The 19,834-nt window shown below is 42.1% G+C and overlaps 1 protein-coding gene across 4 annotated transcripts in view; it reads left to right on the top strand.

Moving 5' to 3' along the window:
- Positions 1-19,834, top strand: part of DCLK1 (doublecortin like kinase 1) — a 350,518-nt gene that overhangs the window by 308,880 nt on the left and 21,804 nt on the right. For all 4 annotated transcript variants that reach the window (XM_044249592.1, XM_044249591.1, XM_044249594.1 and 1 more), the window contains exons 12-16: positions 1,440-1,573; positions 3,350-3,427; positions 3,798-3,894; positions 5,673-5,753; positions 17,164-17,277. In XM_044249592.1, coding sequence (XP_044105527.1) covers positions 1,440-1,573; positions 3,350-3,427; positions 3,798-3,894; positions 5,673-5,753; positions 17,164-17,277 — 504 coding nt within the window. The remainder of the gene's footprint in view (positions 1-1,439; positions 1,574-3,349; positions 3,428-3,797; positions 3,895-5,672; positions 5,754-17,163; positions 17,278-19,834) is intronic.

Here is a 19,834-nt window from a genome sequence, read left to right as displayed (position 1 = left end):
GAGAAGACTCCATGCACTGAGTGTGGAGAAAATGGAAAAGGATATTTTCTGCCCAGAAAAGACCTGGTCTCTCCAGAAGGGAAAACTCGAACTCCCTGCCTCTGCCAAAACAGTTAGATGCAAATGATCGATGCTGATGCTGCGGCTTCGCCAGCCAAACATCTGCACTTGAAGCTGCAGGGACAGGAGAAATTAATCTACTTTCCCCAAAGAAAGGGAGACGTGGTGTGTGAGCGGTCGTGGGGCTCCTGATGTGTGGAGATGTGTCTTGCTGTGTGAGAGGCTCCGACCGCTGTGTCACATACACGATCACAAGGAGGCAACAGAAGAACATGCAGGCTTCTCCTTGCTGGATGAATTATTTTGATGTACACGGAAAACTTCACCGTGTCCTCCAGGCATCTCCTGCGCCTTTGCTGGGAATACTAGCTTTTAACTGTGGTTTTCTTTCTCCTATTGATTCCAGTGGAGGGCCCTGAATTAGAATTCTGAATGCCCTTTGATCTTTTCTTTGAAATAGTAGAAGTGGATACTCTTTGGAGCAGACCCATTTGGTTTGATCATGGGCTGGAATTAAAGCGGTATAAATACTTGCCTATGGTCCCAAGCATCCTTTTCTTGATTTGTTGGGTGAAAGACTAGAGGCTTTTACTGCCTTAATAAGGAAACCTGGACCGATTGCTGACTCTGCACCTGATAAATCTTTCCAAATTGCCACAGGTGAAATGAAATGTTAATATTCCTTTCAATTATTAATAAAAAAATGTAAATAGATTTTGTTGGAAATGTGGGCCACTGGAAATGAAGTATTTTAATATACGTGTAGATTTTTTTTGTTCAATTACTAAAGAACTGTATTTTTAAAGCTTCTTACATATTAAAATGGAGAGGTAATTCTTTTCATAAACTGGAGGTACTGCATTGGAGACTTTCTGTATTTGTATTACACAAATCAATTTTAATTGTAGAAAACATTAAGTACAGATAAGCAAAGAAAAAAAGTCTCCCATAATCCTAACACCGAGAGACAGACACACTAACACTGTGTTCTTTCAGACATTTTTCTTGGCACATATTTTTTTTTTCTTTAGTACCCATTTCATGCAAACCAGTCTGAAATCTGCCCTTATTTCCCCCAAATAATTTATTTCAATAGACATAAATTCACATCACCACATTAAGGGTCATGTAGAGTCCCACTGAATCAACGTACCATCATCGATTATCGAATTTCCATTTGCTGGCTGTTCACCATGTATCCAGTTCTGCAGTAATCTAAAAAAAGATATTCTTGTATGTATATCGTTGCATAATTGCCTGGGGTTTTTTTTTTTTTTCCACTTTATGATAAACTTAAACCACAGTGCCCATCGTCCCTTCAAGAAAGATCTTCTGAGCTCTTGGTGGTAAGGCGATTTCACTCTTTACTTTTACTTTAGGTATACGAACACCAAGACGGCAGCAAATCGCTGAAGCTGGGTGACTTTGGACTGGCCACCATTGTAGACGGCCCCCTGTACACGGTCTGTGGCACCCCAACATACGTGGCTCCAGAAATCATCGCTGAAACTGGGTAAATGCTTTCCGCGGTTTATTGGAGTGCTGTGCTTGCCAAAGAACTAGTCTGCTTCGAGAATAGGAGAAAACAGCCCTGTCCCATCCAGACAGAATTAGCTATCAGATTTCTTTTAACTCCTTTTTTTTTTTTAAACTTTAAAGTGAGAGCCATTTTCTCTGTTTCTCCAATCAAGTTGCCAATTACCGCAATCTTGTTCAAGGCTTCCATGTGGCCTTTGTTAAAGGTAGAAAGAACAGCAGTTATTAACCCCAGAGTAAAAAAAAATGTTCGGACGAACAGAGAAACATACAGCGATGGTAATTAACTTGCTTTTGGATAAAAGAAACAGACACTGCTGTGTGCGGTGATTACAGTCTCCTGTGGTTATTTCTCTCCGCTATCCTTATTCTCCTGCCCCACTCTCATTTTGGCTCTCTTGGCAGTCCATTGATTATCCGTGCAGTACAAACACCCTTAGGCATCAGAGGGCCACTGGGAATTTTCTGGTGTCTATGTGCAGCGGTATCAGATGAATGAAAATCTCTAGACTGGGGGGAGAAGGCGGGTGGCCCAACACTTAGTAAGGACCTACTCTCTGCCAGGCGTAAGCTCCTTTGCTTGATTCTGAACTCTTCCAGTAGACAGTATGATTCCCATTTTGCACATGAATAATCTTGCTGCCGTGGTTGGGTATCCTGGAAGCTCATGACTGGATAGTGGCTGAGTCAGAATTTGAACTCAGGGCTGTGTGAATAAAGGGCTCTTTCCATAGAGAGCCCTATATCTTGCCAGGGATCATGGGCCAAGTTCTGAAGCACTAGCCTCACATAGAAGGACGGGGGAAGGGTCGTGCACCAAGGGGAAATGGCCTTACTTTTTCCCCTCCATGAGTGGCACCAACCCACACCTGAGGGTCTAGGTTGTATCCTCCCCTGTGACCCGTGGAAGATAGTTTTACTGCTTGACCTTTGACCAGAAAGGCAGAGGAACAGAATAGATGAGAAGGAATGCCAATTGGGAGATCCCTAAGGTGGGACTGGGGGTAAATGAGGACTTTTTTTCATCAAATTTGAGTGAGTTGGGAGCCAACATCTGTAAACTTGCCGACCTCCCTCGGGGCATGCTGCCTCCGGTATAGCCAGCTACATTTCCTAGTTTTCTACCCTGAATACTCTGACAGCCTGCTGGGAGGGAGGAGCCCAGGGGAGAAAGAGGATTGAATCAGGCTCTTGGAAACCCTGCTTGGAACCCTGCTCTGCCACTCACTAACTGTGTGATCTTGAGCAAGACTACCCCTCTGATCCTTGGTTTTCTCCTCTATAAAATAGCCAACAACACTTATCCCGTGTAATGTAGAGTGATGGAAAAACAGCATAAGATAATGTACATCAGTGCTTTACGAACTGGAAAATGTCCTAGATGTAATTATGTTTTTTAACATTGGGACTTAGATCGTTTCAAGGGTCCATCCCCATCTTAATACTGATATGACCGTAATAAACCTTTTCGATGAAACCTCTCTCCCTTACTGATACTTGGAAATGATCCTAGACATGCTTTACTTTTTTATTCATATGTCTTAGTCTCTCTCTCTCTCTCTCTCTCTCTTTTAATTATTCTTTCCTTGAATTCTGTTTAGCTGGTGGGTTTTCATTTAGTGTTTGTTGTTGGGTTTTAAATTTTGTTGAGTTTGGTTTTTGATTTAGAATAGTAGAGTCATCTATTTTGCCAGTGCCCCATAATTTGTCCCGGCTTGACTTGTGCTAACTCTAACGTCACTTACTTTTGCAGATATGGCCTCAAGGTGGACATCTGGGCAGCTGGTGTAATCACTTACATCCTGCTGTGCGGTTTCCCTCCGTTCCGTGGGTATGGGCAGTCATCTTTTATTCAGCACCAACAAAGCATTTCTGTACTCTCTGAGTGATCCATTCTGCCTTCTTGCACAAAAGAGCCTGAAGCAGGAAGTGGATGGAAGAACCTGACTTCCAGTGCCTGTTATTTTTTCTGTGTTGTACACACTCATTTACATGCCTTCCATAAATCTCCCTCATAGAATTTAAAAACTCATTCTTTCCTTGTCCAAAACAGTTCCATATTGACATTTTGAATAGCTTAAAAACACACATTCTACACACTTACGGGGAAAGGAAGGGCTCGAATGCAGAAGAGTGGAGAGACATGCCCTGGGTTAACATTTTAGTGCTGTGTTTTTCCTTGTTGTGGTTCATGTAAACAGAAGCGGTGATGACCAGGAGGTGCTTTTCGATCAGATTTTGATGGGGCAAGTGGACTTTCCCTCTCCATACTGGGATAACGTTTCTGATTCGGCGAAGGTAGGTTTCCAGTGCCTTTCTTTTTCCCGAGACCCTGTCTGTCTGAATGCAGTTATACCTAATGATGTTGTAGATAAAATTTCTGTCCATTTTTGTTTAATTACTGGGTTTGCCAGGAGTCCACGGTCATCAGTCATCTGTTTGTCGCCATCCGAACTTACCAAGCATCTCTGTTTTCTGGCTTCATTGCTTCCTGTTCTCACTCCAGTTACACTGTGTCTTGCCATACCAGCCAACCTTAAATTTTGATGTTGCTTGTGGCTTTACCTCTTTTGGGTCTCAACTCAATGTCATCCTCTCAGGGAAGCTATCCCAGACCACTCTGTTTTCAGATGCATTTTTAATCTACCTAGTTTGCCTAATGTTCCTCATCTGCTCTGTTTTTCTCTGGTAGCCCTTACACCCATGTGTCCTTCTGGTATACCATCTACCTACCTTTCTCTATCTGTTTATTTTCTGGACAGGTAGATATAGGTAGGTGTATACTCTTACTTATGTCATTTATTTCCTAGTTTTCCCTCACTAGAACACAAATTTCATCAAGACAAGGATTTTTGTGTGTTTTGTTTATTGCTGTATCATCAACCCCGATGTAGTGACCAGTATAACTAGTGCTTAGCCAGTATGTATACATGCTTAACATGTATTAAAATGAATGAATAGGAGATCAGCCTCTAAGAAAACTGCAAAAATCTTACGTGGAGACATTGGTAGAACTCGAGATAAAAAAGAAAACCTTTTAATTGACTCCTTAATGTCTCCAAGCATTGACTTAAATTTTTAACAAAGGGATGTTGATAAATAATTGACTTTTGATTATTCAGTGTATAAGCCTTACCTTTCTCTGTGTCCTGAGTGTGAGTTCAGTTCAAAACCTGACTTTTTCTGTGGGGGTAGAGGTATTTCTGCCTGTGAGCAGTCTCTTCAGAAACCTTTCTACCTCTCAGTGCCTTCACTCCATAAACGAGGGCTCCAAGTCATTGACAGATAGGACCATCTCCCACATCCCCATGCCATCTGCAAAGGGCATCACACCAGCTCATTGCTTGAATAAGTCCTGGCCCATGTTGGAAAATGAATGAATGCCTTCTTGCACAGAGGAGCCTGAAGCAGGAAAAGAACATAATGAGAACTTTATGGTAGAATCTCTACATCAGTGAAAATAAATCATCCTCATCACAGAATGGTAGTCAGACCCCATGACTGTAAGGACCTGGATAACACATATCTAACCATTTTGTTACACGGGAACTTCTCTTCCAAAGTGGACAAGTGTGTGACAGACTCATCATTAAAACTCAAGCTGTGCTTTCCTGGTTCAAATCATTTTGAACTCATGAGGAAGTCTCATTAATTTCCAAACCATTAAATCATTTGCCCCTTAATAGTTCCATTTTATTGGTATTGATTGATGTGGAAATTTTTGAAGCAATGTTAACAGATTTCTGTATTAAGCTAACCTAGAAATCTCCGTTAAAGTACGAAATTCTAGACAAAGGAATATTAATCCTTTAACTTGTTTAATTTATTTCTTCTCTACTAAATGCACTTCAGTGAAATTTATTCTAATCTTTCTTTTTTTTCTCACCATATGTTTATAATTCTAAGTATTGACCTTTTCTTTAACTTCTAAGGGTGTTAGATTCCTGTGGGTAAGCTGAGTTGATATATTTAAAACGTAGAGCTTTTCTAAACTAAAAGAGAACTTCGGCGTAGGAAAATGCTCAGAGTTTTGCCATAAAAATGAGACAAATGGAATCAAATGTTCCCTTCCACAGGAGCTCATCACCATGATGCTGTTGGTCGATGTCGATCAGCGATTTTCAGCTGTGCAGGTCTTGGAGCACCCCTGGGTTAACGTAAGTGACTTCCTCCTTTCCCCATGCACACTTCTAATGTTCCTTTCTAAAACCACCCATTTCCTAATGATATCGCCTCCTTTGTAAAGTGCTGTGTTCGTATTTATTCCGCACCACCACCCCCCCCCGCAAACATGCTGGAACAGTGACGGCATCTCAGACTTGCTCCTCTGAGTCCGTGCTGACGGATGCTCTCGCGGTCCCTTGCACATAGCCTTTTGATGCAGAAGGGGCTGCTTTCCGACTGGGGAGGCGCACGCACATGGACAGCCCCCCTGCCTCCAAGCTACATTCCGAATGCAGCAACAGCAGCAGATTTTCTGAGTCAGTCCTGCTTTTGCATGATGCCTACTAAAAATACCGTTGACCCAAGGGTTCCCCAAGAGGCTTGGAGTACTCCAGTGCAGCACTACTCAGTCTGGAATGCACTCACGAGTCACCGGGGGGGTCTTGTTAAAATGCAGATTCTGATGTCGTAGATGTGAGGCTCTGAATTTCTAAAAGCTCCCAGATGCTGCTGCTGCTGCCATTTGAGTGGTAGAGTCTAACAATATGAAATTCTTTATGAAAGAATTCCCCAGAGCACAGTCATTGTATGTTGTCCCTCTGTCTCTCCAAAACGGACTGATCAGGGTTTGAATCCTAATAAATATGCAAAGAGCGCTTCACTGACAAAGTCTGCCCAGGACTCTTCTAAGCCCCTCACATATGTTAACATCGTGTTCTTCCCAACAACTGGATAATCTAGGTCCTACTGTAACCCTCACGGACACGTGGAAGCTCTAGCATTAGGTTAATGGTTCTTACCTCCAGAGTAGAAGACAGACAGAGATGCACTTCTAGAGAGATGGACATGAGCACAGACAGGGACAAGTATAACGTGCTTAGCTCTCAGATAGAGATTTTGCCAGCCTTCCTACAGCTTCAAGTAATCTGGCTGTGAGTTGAAGGCAACAAAACATCCCACTTCTCTAAATTATCACCATAGTGATTAGTTAAGTAAGGTTTTTTTTTCCCCAAATCACTAATTTTAAGGATAAGGTATGATTGAAAGCACAGTGTTGAGACAGACTACATCCAAGGTGACAAGAGTGTAGGATCTTGTTCATGTTCTGACATGCCATGGCCATGGTCCAAGATTCTAGCACTTTATTTTATTTATTTTTTGTTGTTTTTAAATTATTATTAACATATGATGTATTATTTGCTTCAGGGGTAAGGTCTGTGATTCATTAGTCTTACACAATACACAGCAATCACCATAGCACATACCCTCCCCAGTGTCCATCACCCAGCCACTCCCTCCCTTCCAGCAACCCTGTTTGTTTCCTGAGATTAAGAGTTTCTTCTGGTTTGTCTCCCTCTCTGGTTTTGTCTTGTTTCATTTTTTCCTCTCTTTCTCTATGATCCTCTGCCTTTTTTCTTAAATTCCACATTTCAGTGCGATCATATGATAATTGCCTTTCACTGATTGGCTTATTTTGCTCAGCATAATACCTTCTGCTTCCACCCACATCGTTGCAAACGGCAAGATTTCACTTTTTGATGGCTGTGTAATATTCCGTTGTAGATATATATATATATATATATACACACCATATCTTCTTTATCCATTCCTCTTTTGATGGACATCTGGGCTCTTTCCATAGTTCGGCTATTGTGGACAGTGCTGCTATAAACATTGGGGGTACAGATGCACCTTCAGATCACTATGTTTGTATCTTTGGGGTAAATACCCAGTAGTGTGATTGCTGGGTTGTAGGACAGCTCTAACCCAGCATTTTATACGTAGAGAAGTAAAAACAGGAGAATATTTATAAATGTTGAATGTGTGTATAGACACACAACTAAGGTTTGTTTTAAATATTTTCATAGAGCAGAGCTTCCCGATTAGTAAACAAATGTATAAAGCTATCAATCCCCTTTTCCCTTGGGATAGTCAGGTAGGGCAGCTAGAATCTAGAAGTGATCACCTCCAACCTCAGAACCTTTGCATTTACCTCAGGGTGCTAAACAAAAGTTATCCTCGTCTATGAAATGGGCAAAGTTAGGAAGCATCTCAGGTAAGCCTAATAATAAACCTACAGGATAGGCAGAGTGGGTATTACTGTATGCATTTTACAGATGTGGAGCCTAAGTCTATGGTAAGTGACTTGCTCGAAGTAGCAAAATTTATGATTGAGCCAAAATTTGCAGCCAGGTCTCCTCACTCCAAGCCTATTTGCTTTCAAGTCCTATGTACCACATTATACCTACCCATCCTTTGTTATACATGAAAGTACCATGAATATTGGAAAAGAATGCATGTATTTATTGTATCATTATAATGATTGTTCATACAAGTTAGCAACATCTTCAAAGGAACTTACCTAGGTGATGGCACCTTTCCCTTAGATTTACAGAGAGGAAGAGGCACAGGTCAGCTGCTGCCTTTGTTGGTGGAAGCAGTTGATTCTGATTGATCTACATGCTAATTAAAAGCCCATGATCTACAAATTGTCAAATTGCATGATAGCACTAATAACAGTGGGACTATGATCCCACAGAATAAGCCAGAAAATCTGAATCTGAAACATGGCCTTTGAAGGCTCACAAAGCGCCACTGGGAAAAGAGATTTCACAGACTGCAAATAGCCATTTTAGATTTTTAAATACATTTTCTTTTTTTGAAGATTTTATAAATTTATTTGTGAGAGAGAGATAGAGAGGGAGAGGGTACAAGCGGAGGGAGCAGCAGGAAGAGGGAGAAACAGGTTCCCCGCTGAGCAGGGAGCCCAATTTGGACCCCAGGACCCTGGGATCACGACGTGAGCCAAAGACAGACACTTAACCGACTGAGCCACCCAGGTGCCCCTTTAAATACATTTTCTTCAGAGGACCACTGGCAGGCCTGCCCTCTAGAAGCCCTGATTCAACCAGACAGTCACAGGACAACAGGGGTGGGGGTTGAGAGTTGGGGAAGGCTACCCCAGCCAGCCTCTGGGTGGGGAGAGCAGTGCTATAAAGGATTTCCTGGAGAAGGAGATGCCACAGTCCCAACCTGAAGGAGGCCGGGAAGTAGGTGTCCCGCAGAGGATCTCTGGCAGTATATACATATTTGTTTTAAGATAACTTTGTGGATGTGAGCAAATTTGTCTATATATTCAAGGGGGCCAGAATGCAATGCGAAACAGCCTTACCCTGATTCCAAACCAAATGAGCCTATATCCATATATATCCCAATTCCATGGGATAAAGAAAAAATTAGGAAGACTTTCAGCTATACCTTTGAAAAACTAGGTTGCTCCTTTTCCTAAAGCAGCATGTACATGTCTCAGCATAACTTTCTGGCTTCTCAGCCTGCTTTGTACACATTTTTACACATGGTCCCACTTTGCTGGTAATTAGGGTCTACCACTCCCTCTAAAACAGGACTTCTGCTGTCATTTTAGTTTTCCCTCTCCGATTCCCTAAAGACATTTCTTCCCCCCCCCTACAGACATTTCTTAGAAGTGAGGATAACATTTAAGGAATTATCTAGGAGATTTAAAACTAAAAAGTACCCTTTATATCATTCTAACAGACCTTAGATTCTGAGGGAGAAAAATACTGAAGTTAGCAGAAACTTAAAAAAAAAAAAAGCTAAAAAACCCCGAAATGTATGAAATGATTGCTTAACTTTTGAAATTGTATTTGTGGTAACTAAATCAGAAAAATGATTATTGTCTCAAAACATAAATGAAAAACCATATATAAGCTTTCACAACCAGCATTTAGCATTTATCAAGATCTCCAAGTGCAACAAATGAACAACCAAGCAATCAAAATAAATAGATTAGGCATTTAAACGGAAGTCCATTTAACAAGACATTTTGCATTTGGCTATCAAATTATATCTGATCACCGCAGAGAAGTCTACCTCAGGGGGAAGAGGTAATAATAATTATCTGAGCCCTGAGGAAATCGTCAGAAAGCATTTCCTGTACTCTCATTTGTCCTAATTTTCTCTGTTGCTTATACAGTGACCTTTTCACTTGCTGCCCTTGGAATTGAAAAGGCAGTCTCTTATGAAACAGAGAGTAGACCAATAGAATCAGAAAATCTAGTCAGCCAAAGTCACTTGTTTAAACCTCACTCTAGGTTCATTTTTCCATTCATCCTGCCTGGGAATCCCACTGTGCACCTTGGTGTTCTGGGCTGCTGCTCTGTTTTTTGGTTTTTGTTTTTGTTTTTTTTGTGTGTGGGTTTTTTTGTTTGTTTTAAGATTTTATTTACTTGAGAGAGAATGAGAGGGAAGAGAGGGTCAGAGGGAGAAGCAGACTCCCTGCTGAGCAGGGAGCCCGATGCGGAACTCGATCCCGGGACTCCAGGATCATGACCTAAACTGAAGGCAGTCACTTAACCAACTGAGCCACCCAGGCACCCCTCTGCTCTGTTATTGGAAGATCCATGAGTCCTCAAGGCATCTTGGTGGATTGTTCTAACAAACCAGCTGAACAAAGGGAGCATCAGTGTGCAGCCAGGTGCTAGGAGTGGAACGTGGGCTTCCAGAAGGAGCAGCAGCTCACCCTCCTGTTGTAACCTTGGAACAGTCATTTCACTCCTTTGAACCCATTTTTGTGTCTGTGAACCCAAGATAATAGAATCAGTCTCTTAGGTTGTTACGAGGTTGGAGAAAGGAATATATATTTGAAGGGTCTGAGAAGACAGTCTTTAAGCACTAGTACTGTGTAGGTACTTGATAAATATTTGGGGAATTTGGGTCTGAGCGAGGCAACAACTCTGTCATCTGTTGCTATGTGCTGATGAAATGCAAATTGTGATGGATGTTGGCATAAGAGAAATTTGATTAAGAAGGAGAACCTTCTCATCCTAGCCCCCAAAATTCCATTAGTGTACCCTCAGCTCCATGTAGATAATGTGTACGTTATCTGTTGTCTTCTTTAGTATCACAGCTGTTTCCTTTACTGTGACTACAGAATATCAACGGGGATTGTCCTGGCTTAAGCTGATTTACCTTAGCACTCATCTAGTGGGGAACCACAGATTTTAGGCACATAGGAGACTGAAGTAAGCATTAATACATCTTGATCCTTCCAGGGATTGGGGAGAAGGTTGGGTCACTTTCCCTGAAATGATAATTTGTTGATAAAAATCATAGGTTAGTGAGAAGTTTCTAAACATAATTGACCTGCCCTCCCCAAATTCTCATTTATAAATAGGATTAAATTATCATCATTGTAATAATCCAGATATATTACTATTATTGCATTTTTGTTTTCAAAGTGTTAACCCACTTTATCCCATGTTATTCTCCCGATATGAGGGTAAAGGTCCATCTCAATGCTGCAATTCTATGGGTTTATGTTTTACCTCCAGTTATTTTCCTGGTTTTATTGATGAGGAAACAACCTTAGAGAAGTCTCCGGCATAAAGCTCAGTGGAGTTTCTAGCACAAGGTCTGATGCCTGGGTTTGCCTCTAGAGATTCTGATTTAATTCTGGCCTGGCATCTGAGCAGGCGGCAGGAATTTTAAGAGCTCTCAGGTGATTATTAAGGTGAAACCGAGTTTGAGAACCTCTGTCCTACTGGAAAAAATGGGTTTAAGTCAAGTGTAGGTATTTAGCCAATTCAAGACTTCCTATCACCTTCCTGGCCTTTAAATTTTATTTTTCTTCATTTATCTCACCTGCCCACTCTTTTTAAGAAGATAGTACTATAAATAAACAAACAAACAAACTACTAAGCCAAGATATTAAAAAAGAATAAAGAGAGGAAGAAGAAGAAGAAGAAGAAAAAATTATAAGAGGCTGGATAATCTACAGACATACTCCGTGCTAACTAAAAGCAACTCTCCCCACACAAAATTTATATGCATTCATCTTGGGCTGGCAGAATTTGTTAGAAATTAAGAGAGCCCCCAGTGATACTGTAATAAAATAAAACCAGCTATTTACAGTCATAAATTAGAAACGATGACATGGAAATCCACCTTCCATTTGGGCATCTTACCCTCTCCCTTCTCCAAGCTAGATCTCGATTTACTTCACATTTTCTCCTCCAGTGTGGTGTCAGGTATAGACAGAGAGGATGCCCCGGCCCCTCTGAACTGATGCTGAACTGAGTCAGAGGTGCTGGGTGCTGTGCAGCTGGAGATGGTTAGCAAGTCAAGAGGCCAAACCCTGGGATGCGGGATGGAGCCGCCATTCAGGAGTACTCTGATGTACCTGAGATTATCTAAAACTAGATCAGGATAGTCTGGTAGTAAACGTCTCAAGACTGCCGTACTTCTCATAAATTCACAGATATTACTAATAATGGAGTCTGGTAATGAATTGACTGCAAATGAGATCCATGAGTCGAAAACAAAAATCCACGAGGGGAGGAGGGTTTTTCTAAAGCGTGACCCCTGGAATGGTTTCCCTGAGGAAAGAGGGGAATTCACTGCACTGAGTGACTTCACATCCAAGCCCCCGCACCTCTCCCCACAGCTGCTCCCCAACATCCGCTGCAGAAATGGAGACCAGGAGGCTAGGTCTCCTACAGACAGCTGTGAGAGTTCATTTTCCATTTTGCAAACTAATTTCATTCTTGTCAGTTGCAATGCTCTGCCAAGTGGTAGATGGGAATTTCTAAATCAAAAACCACTAACCTCAAACCACAACCAGCCCATGTCAAACTTCAGAAACTACTCCCAGAAACTACATACCAGAACGTATGGTAATAATACTATAACTATTTGTAACATACTGCCAGGTTTGTCACGTTTAGAAAATTCATAGCACATTTTTGGCACACAATCTATTCAGAATAGCGGTGATAAAGATGTATATATAAAAATGTATGTTTTTAATGGCCCTATTTATTTTATTGATGCAAGACAGTAAGTTAGCTAAATCTCCATCATCCGTCTGTATGCTTCAGGTACAGATTAGGTCCCTGCAAAGCCAGTTGTTTATGTCTTTAATCCAATTATGCTCAAAGCCTTCAAAATTGATATAGAAGCTCTGCAGACTTTTAGTTGCTGTGACGGGTGTGTGTGTGTGTGTGCGTGCACGTACATGTACCCGTGCCCATGCTCACACACCCTCTCTACCTTCTCTGAATCACTTACTTCATTGGGGGGGGACCCTGAAATGCTTTAAGATTTATGAAGTCAGAAGCATCTCTGACAACTTGCGAGGGTTGTTTCAAGACTTTCATTGCTTCAACATGAACTAATAACCCAAGGGAAGCTGAAACCTTCACTAGAATTTAAAGCTGGAGGTCTGAACCCTCAGGACCCAATATCTAAAAGAGTTGCTAAGAGTCTTGACAGGAGATCAGGACCAGGACAGAGCTGGGAAATAATAACAAAGTCCATTCCGAAGGTGGTGAGGAAGCAGACTCTTAGCTCAGGAACTGGCAGGGGAAGAAAAGGCAGGTAGAGGAAAGTTCTGGCTGGGATGGCAGCGCTGATGGGGAAGTGAGGCCATGGTGGGACTGTGAGCAGGGGAGGAACCGCTCTCAGTAAGTCAGGATGGGGCTGTTCCTACGGAATTTCTTGTGTTTATTCTCTCTCTGTTTGCGCCGAGCCTGGTCTTCATAGCCTGCATGGCTCATAGGACCACGCTGTGACCCAGTGCAATTTCATGTCACCCAGGGTCAGCCAGGCCTTCTGGGGCTGCTTGCTCCACGGAGGATTCAAGAGCCGGGCCAGTGTGTGTCACATTGCCACATTTTGGCTTCACGAACACCCAGTCTTCTCCTTGACCTCAAAGTCAACTGCATTCCTCTGGGCCGTCTGAAGCGCTCAGCCTCCCGTTTACTGACCACCATGCAAACGCTTCCCCGGGCTCCACTGAGGCCTGTCCGGATAGTCTCTGGTTTTTTTCAGTCTCTAGGGCGATCCTTCTTTCTCCTTACCATCGTACCACTTTCGTCATGGGAAAGATGACTCCTCAAATCCTACCATTTAACTCTTACGGAGCCCTTCTGTAACCCATACTCTGAATGAGTGCTCTGAGTGTGATTTCCGTGTGGGGCTGCGGAAAGGATACTTTCAGATCCGCTTCAGTCCTGACTCAACCACTTTCTAGCTGTGTGACTTTGAGCAAATTAACTTAACTTTGCTAGGCCTCAGTGTGCTCATCTTCGAAATGGTCCTAATAATGCATATCATCATAGAGGATCATCTGAGACGTCAGGGGCTTATACGTGTGAATCGCTTGCCCGGGACCACACAGCAGTTAACTCCCGTGTCCCCTTCCTCTCCCTGGCTTTCTCTTTTATCTTTGCCCCACTCCACCTTCAAACTCGGGCCTTCCCTTTTCCCTCCTTACTTCATGGTGCCTCAGCTAAACCTGCACCTCCCCAGGACAAACAGCTTCATTTCCCTTACCTCCCTACCCCTCACTTGGATTAGCCCATCTCTTGTCTTTCAGCTCTTCCTTTCCAGCAGCTTCTGATCCCGAGACAGCAAATATGCTCAAAGTGGTATTGTCCTAAAGAGAAAAACCTTCCTTCAGCCTACTTCCCAATGATGTCTTTCACATTTGTTGATCATCTAAACCTCATACAAATCACTGCCCTAGCTAGCCTAAAAGTCTATTAAGAGATGATTACACATACAGGTATAATCTTGGGGGTGAGGCCCAATCGGGAACCCCAGTCTCAAGCTGCTCCCTTGTCCTTAGACAGAGCCCCAACCTGTGCCAGATACATGACACTAATATTTGGAAGACTAAGTAAAGGCCATCATTTCATCCCTCGTCCAATGTTTTGGTGCTTCTAAAATTCTAATTTAGGTTCCAGCGGCCTATTGTTTCCTCCACCATTAAAAAAAACATTTCACCCTTGTGTTTAAAGCTCTGGATCGCATAATTCTAATTCTTCGTGAGTTAAGGGTAGTTAGTCCTCTATACTTCCTGCTTATTAAAAAGCATTGTTTTTCTCCCTAATGGAGACTAAGGCTTCTATTTCTGGATCTTTCTGGTAGTCCTTTGTGGCCAGTCTTTTCCTGTTTTTTCGTTGTTTTTTTTTTTTTTTTTTTCCCAGCTTTCTCCATTCTTATCCTCTTAACCACAGCTAAACTGGTTAACTCACTATTTGGCAAACAGGCCCTGAGGTTTCCCACTCGCATCTGTGCACCGAAACAGCAGTTCTCTCGTCTCCAAGCCTCAGTGGCTCTTCCTCTTTAAGGACCGGGCTGAATCGCGGAGTCCTCCTCAGGTCCGCTCTGTTTGCAACTAAAAATACATCCTCTCTCCTCTGAAGTCCTTCCTTGTTCATAGCTCAGCCACAAGGCTCCAAGCCTTACGACAGCTCTTTCTTAAATTGTTGATCGGCTTTATTATTGGATCGTGTGTGTAAATACTTTGTCTCTCAGTTAGCCCGCAAGGTTCTGATGGGCAGAGACCATTTTTCTCCCATCCGCTGCCATCCCCGGCATAGCCCGGGACAGAGTAAGTACTTCATATGTCCCTTAACATTCCCTCCCCAAGTATTATCCCACTGTTACCCTAATTGACCTTCACTTTATTTCTGACTCTTTTCGCAATACAGATTTTTTTAAAATTCTGAAATCACTCTGCAATTCCTGGAAAGCATCCTTCTTCCAGATTTGATTTCAGATGTGACTTGATAAGCCTAATAATGGTTCCTTCTCTTAGCCATTAACAAATCAGTCCAAGAATATCACAAGTTCAGATCCACTGTGAGCAGGGCACTGAACCAAGGGCTTATATTAAACATTACAGAAAATGTGGAAGATGTGATACAAAAGAACAGGAGTTCAGAGTTGATGCTATATCATGTGTGTGTGTGTGTGTATCCCTAAACTCTCTCTATACATTTATTTATATGTTATATATATACGAAATCACTTAACACCGGAAAGAGTGTAAAGAGTGCAAATACATATAATGAAAAACGATTAGGAGTTTACAGAAGAACTATTCTACTGAATTATGCCTTTTTGGGGAAAAATATTTTGGAACAGGTGATTTGGAGAGGCCGTAGAGTCCATAAGAGCAAAGCCCATGGGGCACCTGTGTGGCTCAGTGGGTTAAAGCCTCTGCCTTTGGCTCAGGTCATGATCTCAGGGTCCTGGGATCGAGCCCCGCATCGGGCTCTCTGCTCAGCACAGAGCCTGCTTCCCCCTCTCTCTCTGCCTGACTCTCTGCCTACTTGTGATCTCTCTCTCACTCTCTCTGTGTGTCAAATAAATAAGTAAAATCTTTAAAAAAAAAAAAAAGAGCAAAGCCCATGCCTCTTTTTGCTCACCGTCTCTCCCCACCACTTCCTGCAGCCCCTGGTCCACGTTCACAGCACCTGAAGGCACGAATAGCCAAATGCTGAGAGAAGGGAAGGCTAGGTTACGTAGCAGAACGAGTGTGTTATGCTAGGGACACAGCCATTTATTTTCCTGGGTGGAGCCAAGAAATAACATGCAAAATGATGGAAGGGAAAAAAGAGAAGGAAAATGATGAATGGCATTGAAGTCTTGCCAGGAATTTTGGTTTTAACAGATAGTAACAAACACTTTATTATCCCTTCATTTATTTATTCTGCAAATATGTCTTAAGCATCTACCGTCTTCTAAGCACCGTGCAAAGAGCCGAGGGGTCTGTAGTGAACAGAACGCAGTCTCTGTCTTCAGGGTTGGGCAGCCTTTCCACCATGAGTGGTGTGGCAGCTCGCACTTACGGCTCTGGTTATTGTTGTCCTCATAGTATTTAGCAGAGGGGAGCAATCTTTCCAGCCTCCATCATAGACGGTGCCGGCGGAGAGCAGAAGCCTTCGTTAAAATGAGCCTCAATGTGAAATACGTCAAAATAACAGATGATTTGAGGGCAGTAAGGAGGATTGGAAACTTAGGGAGGAACTGTTTGCCTGGAAGGTTGTCTGGGATGATAGAATGGTCGATTGAGGACCCGTGGAACCAGCCCGAGTTTATTTACAGGCGCTTGCATGAGCCCAGGACTGTCAGTTGCCTCGTGTCGGGGCCTGAATGATGGGCTAAGAGGATAAAACTCTTGGTTCAGGAAAAAAAAAAGAAGATGTTAACATTGATTTTTTTTTTCTTTTGGTTTTTCAGATTTAACTTGCCCTTTGGCATATGTCCCTAGAGAGCCCTGGCTGAAATCAATTTTATTAGAAACCAAACACAGAAATAACAACTTTTATTTAGGGACAGAACTCTGGGAGTCAGAGGACACAGCAAATTAATTTTAGGGCAAATGTGGAAATGCACGAGACCTCAGAGCCCTACTTCCAACAATGATGTTTAATGAGAAGACACTGGTTCCTTTATTTCTGAGATCTTAGGAATTCCAGGATCCCTACTTGGTACTAGAAGATCTTGGCCTCATTTTCCATTTATCTCATTTTTTCCTCCCTTTTCTCCTTTTTTTTCATTTCTTTCTTTTTTTCTTTTCTTTTTTTTTTCCAGGATGACGGCCTCCCTGAAAATGAACATCAGCTGTCAGTAGCTGGAAAGATAAAGAAGCATTTCAACACAGGCCCCAAGCCGAACAGCACGGCAGCTGGAGTTTCTGTCATAGCAGTAAGCATCTGAAATATCCACCTATGACTTTTTAAAAGCCATCCACCTAAGAGACAGGCATTACTCAGGAGATTCCACCCAGAGACAGCAGAATGGGTCATTTCTTTAGACAGTTCGACCACTGAACGCGCTGGGGGAGGTTTGGGGCTTCTATATATGATGTGTTTTTGCCGAACATTTCCCTAGTAGTCATCTCATTATCCAACACCTCCAGGGTGTCTTGCAGTATATATTAATCTCATGATTTATTTTTTAAAGCTGAAAACCTCCCCCACAGTGGACTCTGTGCCAATGCAAACTTTGGGGCTCGGAGAAAAAGAGTTCCTAGTGTCCTTTTGCCAGAACCTGGAGGGAGAGGGAAGCCAAGAGAGACGACACTGCAGAGAGAGATTGGAACACTAAAGATCTTTGTTCATGCAAAAACCCAAATGAAAGCCAAAACATTAGCAGAAGGCTTACACATAAGATTTTCAGTGAGACTGAGCTGCTGCGAACACCCAAAGAAAAAAACGGTGTCTTGCTCCTTAGAAATTTCTGTTTTTAAAGTCGAAAGTCTTTTACCATTTACCATTTTATTGATGTGGCTGCACAAGGATTTTTTTTTTTTTCCTGTTCTATACATGCAGACATACACTATATGCAATTTGATAGCAGCTCTAGGCAAAGATTAAATTGGGCAGAGAAATAATGAAACCTCATACTTCCTGGTGTCATATTCTAGAGTAAATATATTCAAGTCCCAGATTACTTGAGTTTTTAATAATTTCCTCTTTTTTCAGAGTATGTAAATTTGAACAGCATATTCCATGTGAAATCACTTGGGCTGTTTTTCTTTTCTCGACAAAGAGTTAGACACTGCAATGTCGAATTTTAAAAAGTATATATGCTACAAAAGAGTATCTTGTGCTCAGGAGCAATACTGAATGTTTTACCACTTTTTCGGGTGTTTTATCCCCTTCCTCTTTTTCTTTTTTGGTTGTACAAGAGCTGCAGATAAACGAAAGGTAAATAGGTGACATATTCGATCCAATCCATTCCGGAGCTGGGTTACTATCTGATAGGAGTTTCCAGAATTTGCAGGTGGCACAAATGTACGCATACACTTTCTGGTACTGTTTGCATTCCGTGTTTGGAGTTACGAGTGAGTAACTGGCTCCTGAGCCCACTCACGGTGTTAAATCGAATGTAGGCTTTCGGATGCTCCTCAGTGCTGCTAAGGGTTTAAAATTGAAAGTCGTTCTTCCTTCCCTCTCTCTCTAGTTTGTTCTAAGGAAATCCAGTGTAGAAGTACATTGTCCTTCATGTCCTTCTAGATGTCAGCGTTCTTTGTTCTCGGCTAATATTCAGTCAGTAATTTGGGGAAGTAATAATCTCATGGCAATTCTCTACGAAATCAGACCTTCTACACTCTGTTTTCATCATTCATTCAAGATATAAGTCTATTCCAAAATGTTCGATTCCACAATTTGCTTTTGGAATGGACTGCCAGCACGCTTGTCCATGAAAAGGACTGCTTTCCTGCTCCCGCTGAGGGCTTACGGCTGTAAGAAGGGTGCTTTTCCACCTCTGTCATTTTGGTTTTTTTGTTTCTGTTTTTCTTGGTCTTTTATTTTAATTAGTCTCTGGTTAAGTTTGCCTTGGTTGCTCAGTAATGGTTTGTTCACAGTATTCTGGGAGTCTTATAATGACTAAGGGTAGGAACTTCAGGGCAATTTTCCCAGGGATAGACACCACAGATTTGAGGAGAAATCCTACTTTAATCAAACTGGGATAAATTCCAAAACCTAATCCATGCGGTTTATTAAAACTTTATCTAAGTAGATCTCCAAAAAACTCCAACTAGTATTTAAAGATCAAGGTCTATGGATTTTTTCCCCCCTAACTATCATGATTGGACCATTTTGAATACAATTCCATTATCAGTTCCTCCGTTCATCACTAACATGTTCCCATGGAAACTGTAAAAACTAGCAGTATTCTTATATATTGCAAAATGCATGGTGTAGGCCTGATTATGCATTAGTTATGTGTGTATTAAATCTTCTTTATTCACTACAAATGTAAAAAAAAAAAGTATCAACTTAACTGAGACTCAAAATAATTAACTATTTGGGGAAATACCTGGAAAAATGCCTTGTCCACTCTAAATCACGATTCACATGTTAATTAGTATTGTTGGTGTTTCAAGCTTGAAAGAGCACAACTGTAAATTTCAGGGGTTGTTTCGAAAGACTCTGGCCTGCCATGCACTCTGTCCAGAATGTTTCTCTCTCATAAATGTCCACACCCTCCATTAGAAGCTGGGAGAGGTCGCCAGTGGCAGGGAGGGGCTGGGGATCAGAAGTTGGCCAGTTTGGCTGCCTTTGTGATTAACTTCCAGAATAGCCTTGGTTAAGTCAGCTGATAATCCACAGCAGTTTTCCCATTCTTACAGGGGAAAGACTAAGTCTCAGGGGACCACCACAAGAGAAAGGAGCCCTGGCATTGAATAATACAGTTGACCCTTGAACAGCACGGGTTTGCACTGTGCAGGTCCACTTAGACATGGACTTTTTTA

This window comes from Neovison vison, chromosome 5 (genome assembly GCF_020171115.1).
Source record: "Neovison vison isolate M4711 chromosome 5, ASM_NN_V1, whole genome shotgun sequence".
In the NCBI taxonomy this organism is placed as follows: domain Eukaryota; kingdom Metazoa; phylum Chordata; class Mammalia; order Carnivora; family Mustelidae; genus Neogale; species Neogale vison.
The sequence above is the reverse complement of the archived record's forward strand: the minus strand, read 5'-3'. Positions and strand labels throughout refer to the sequence as shown.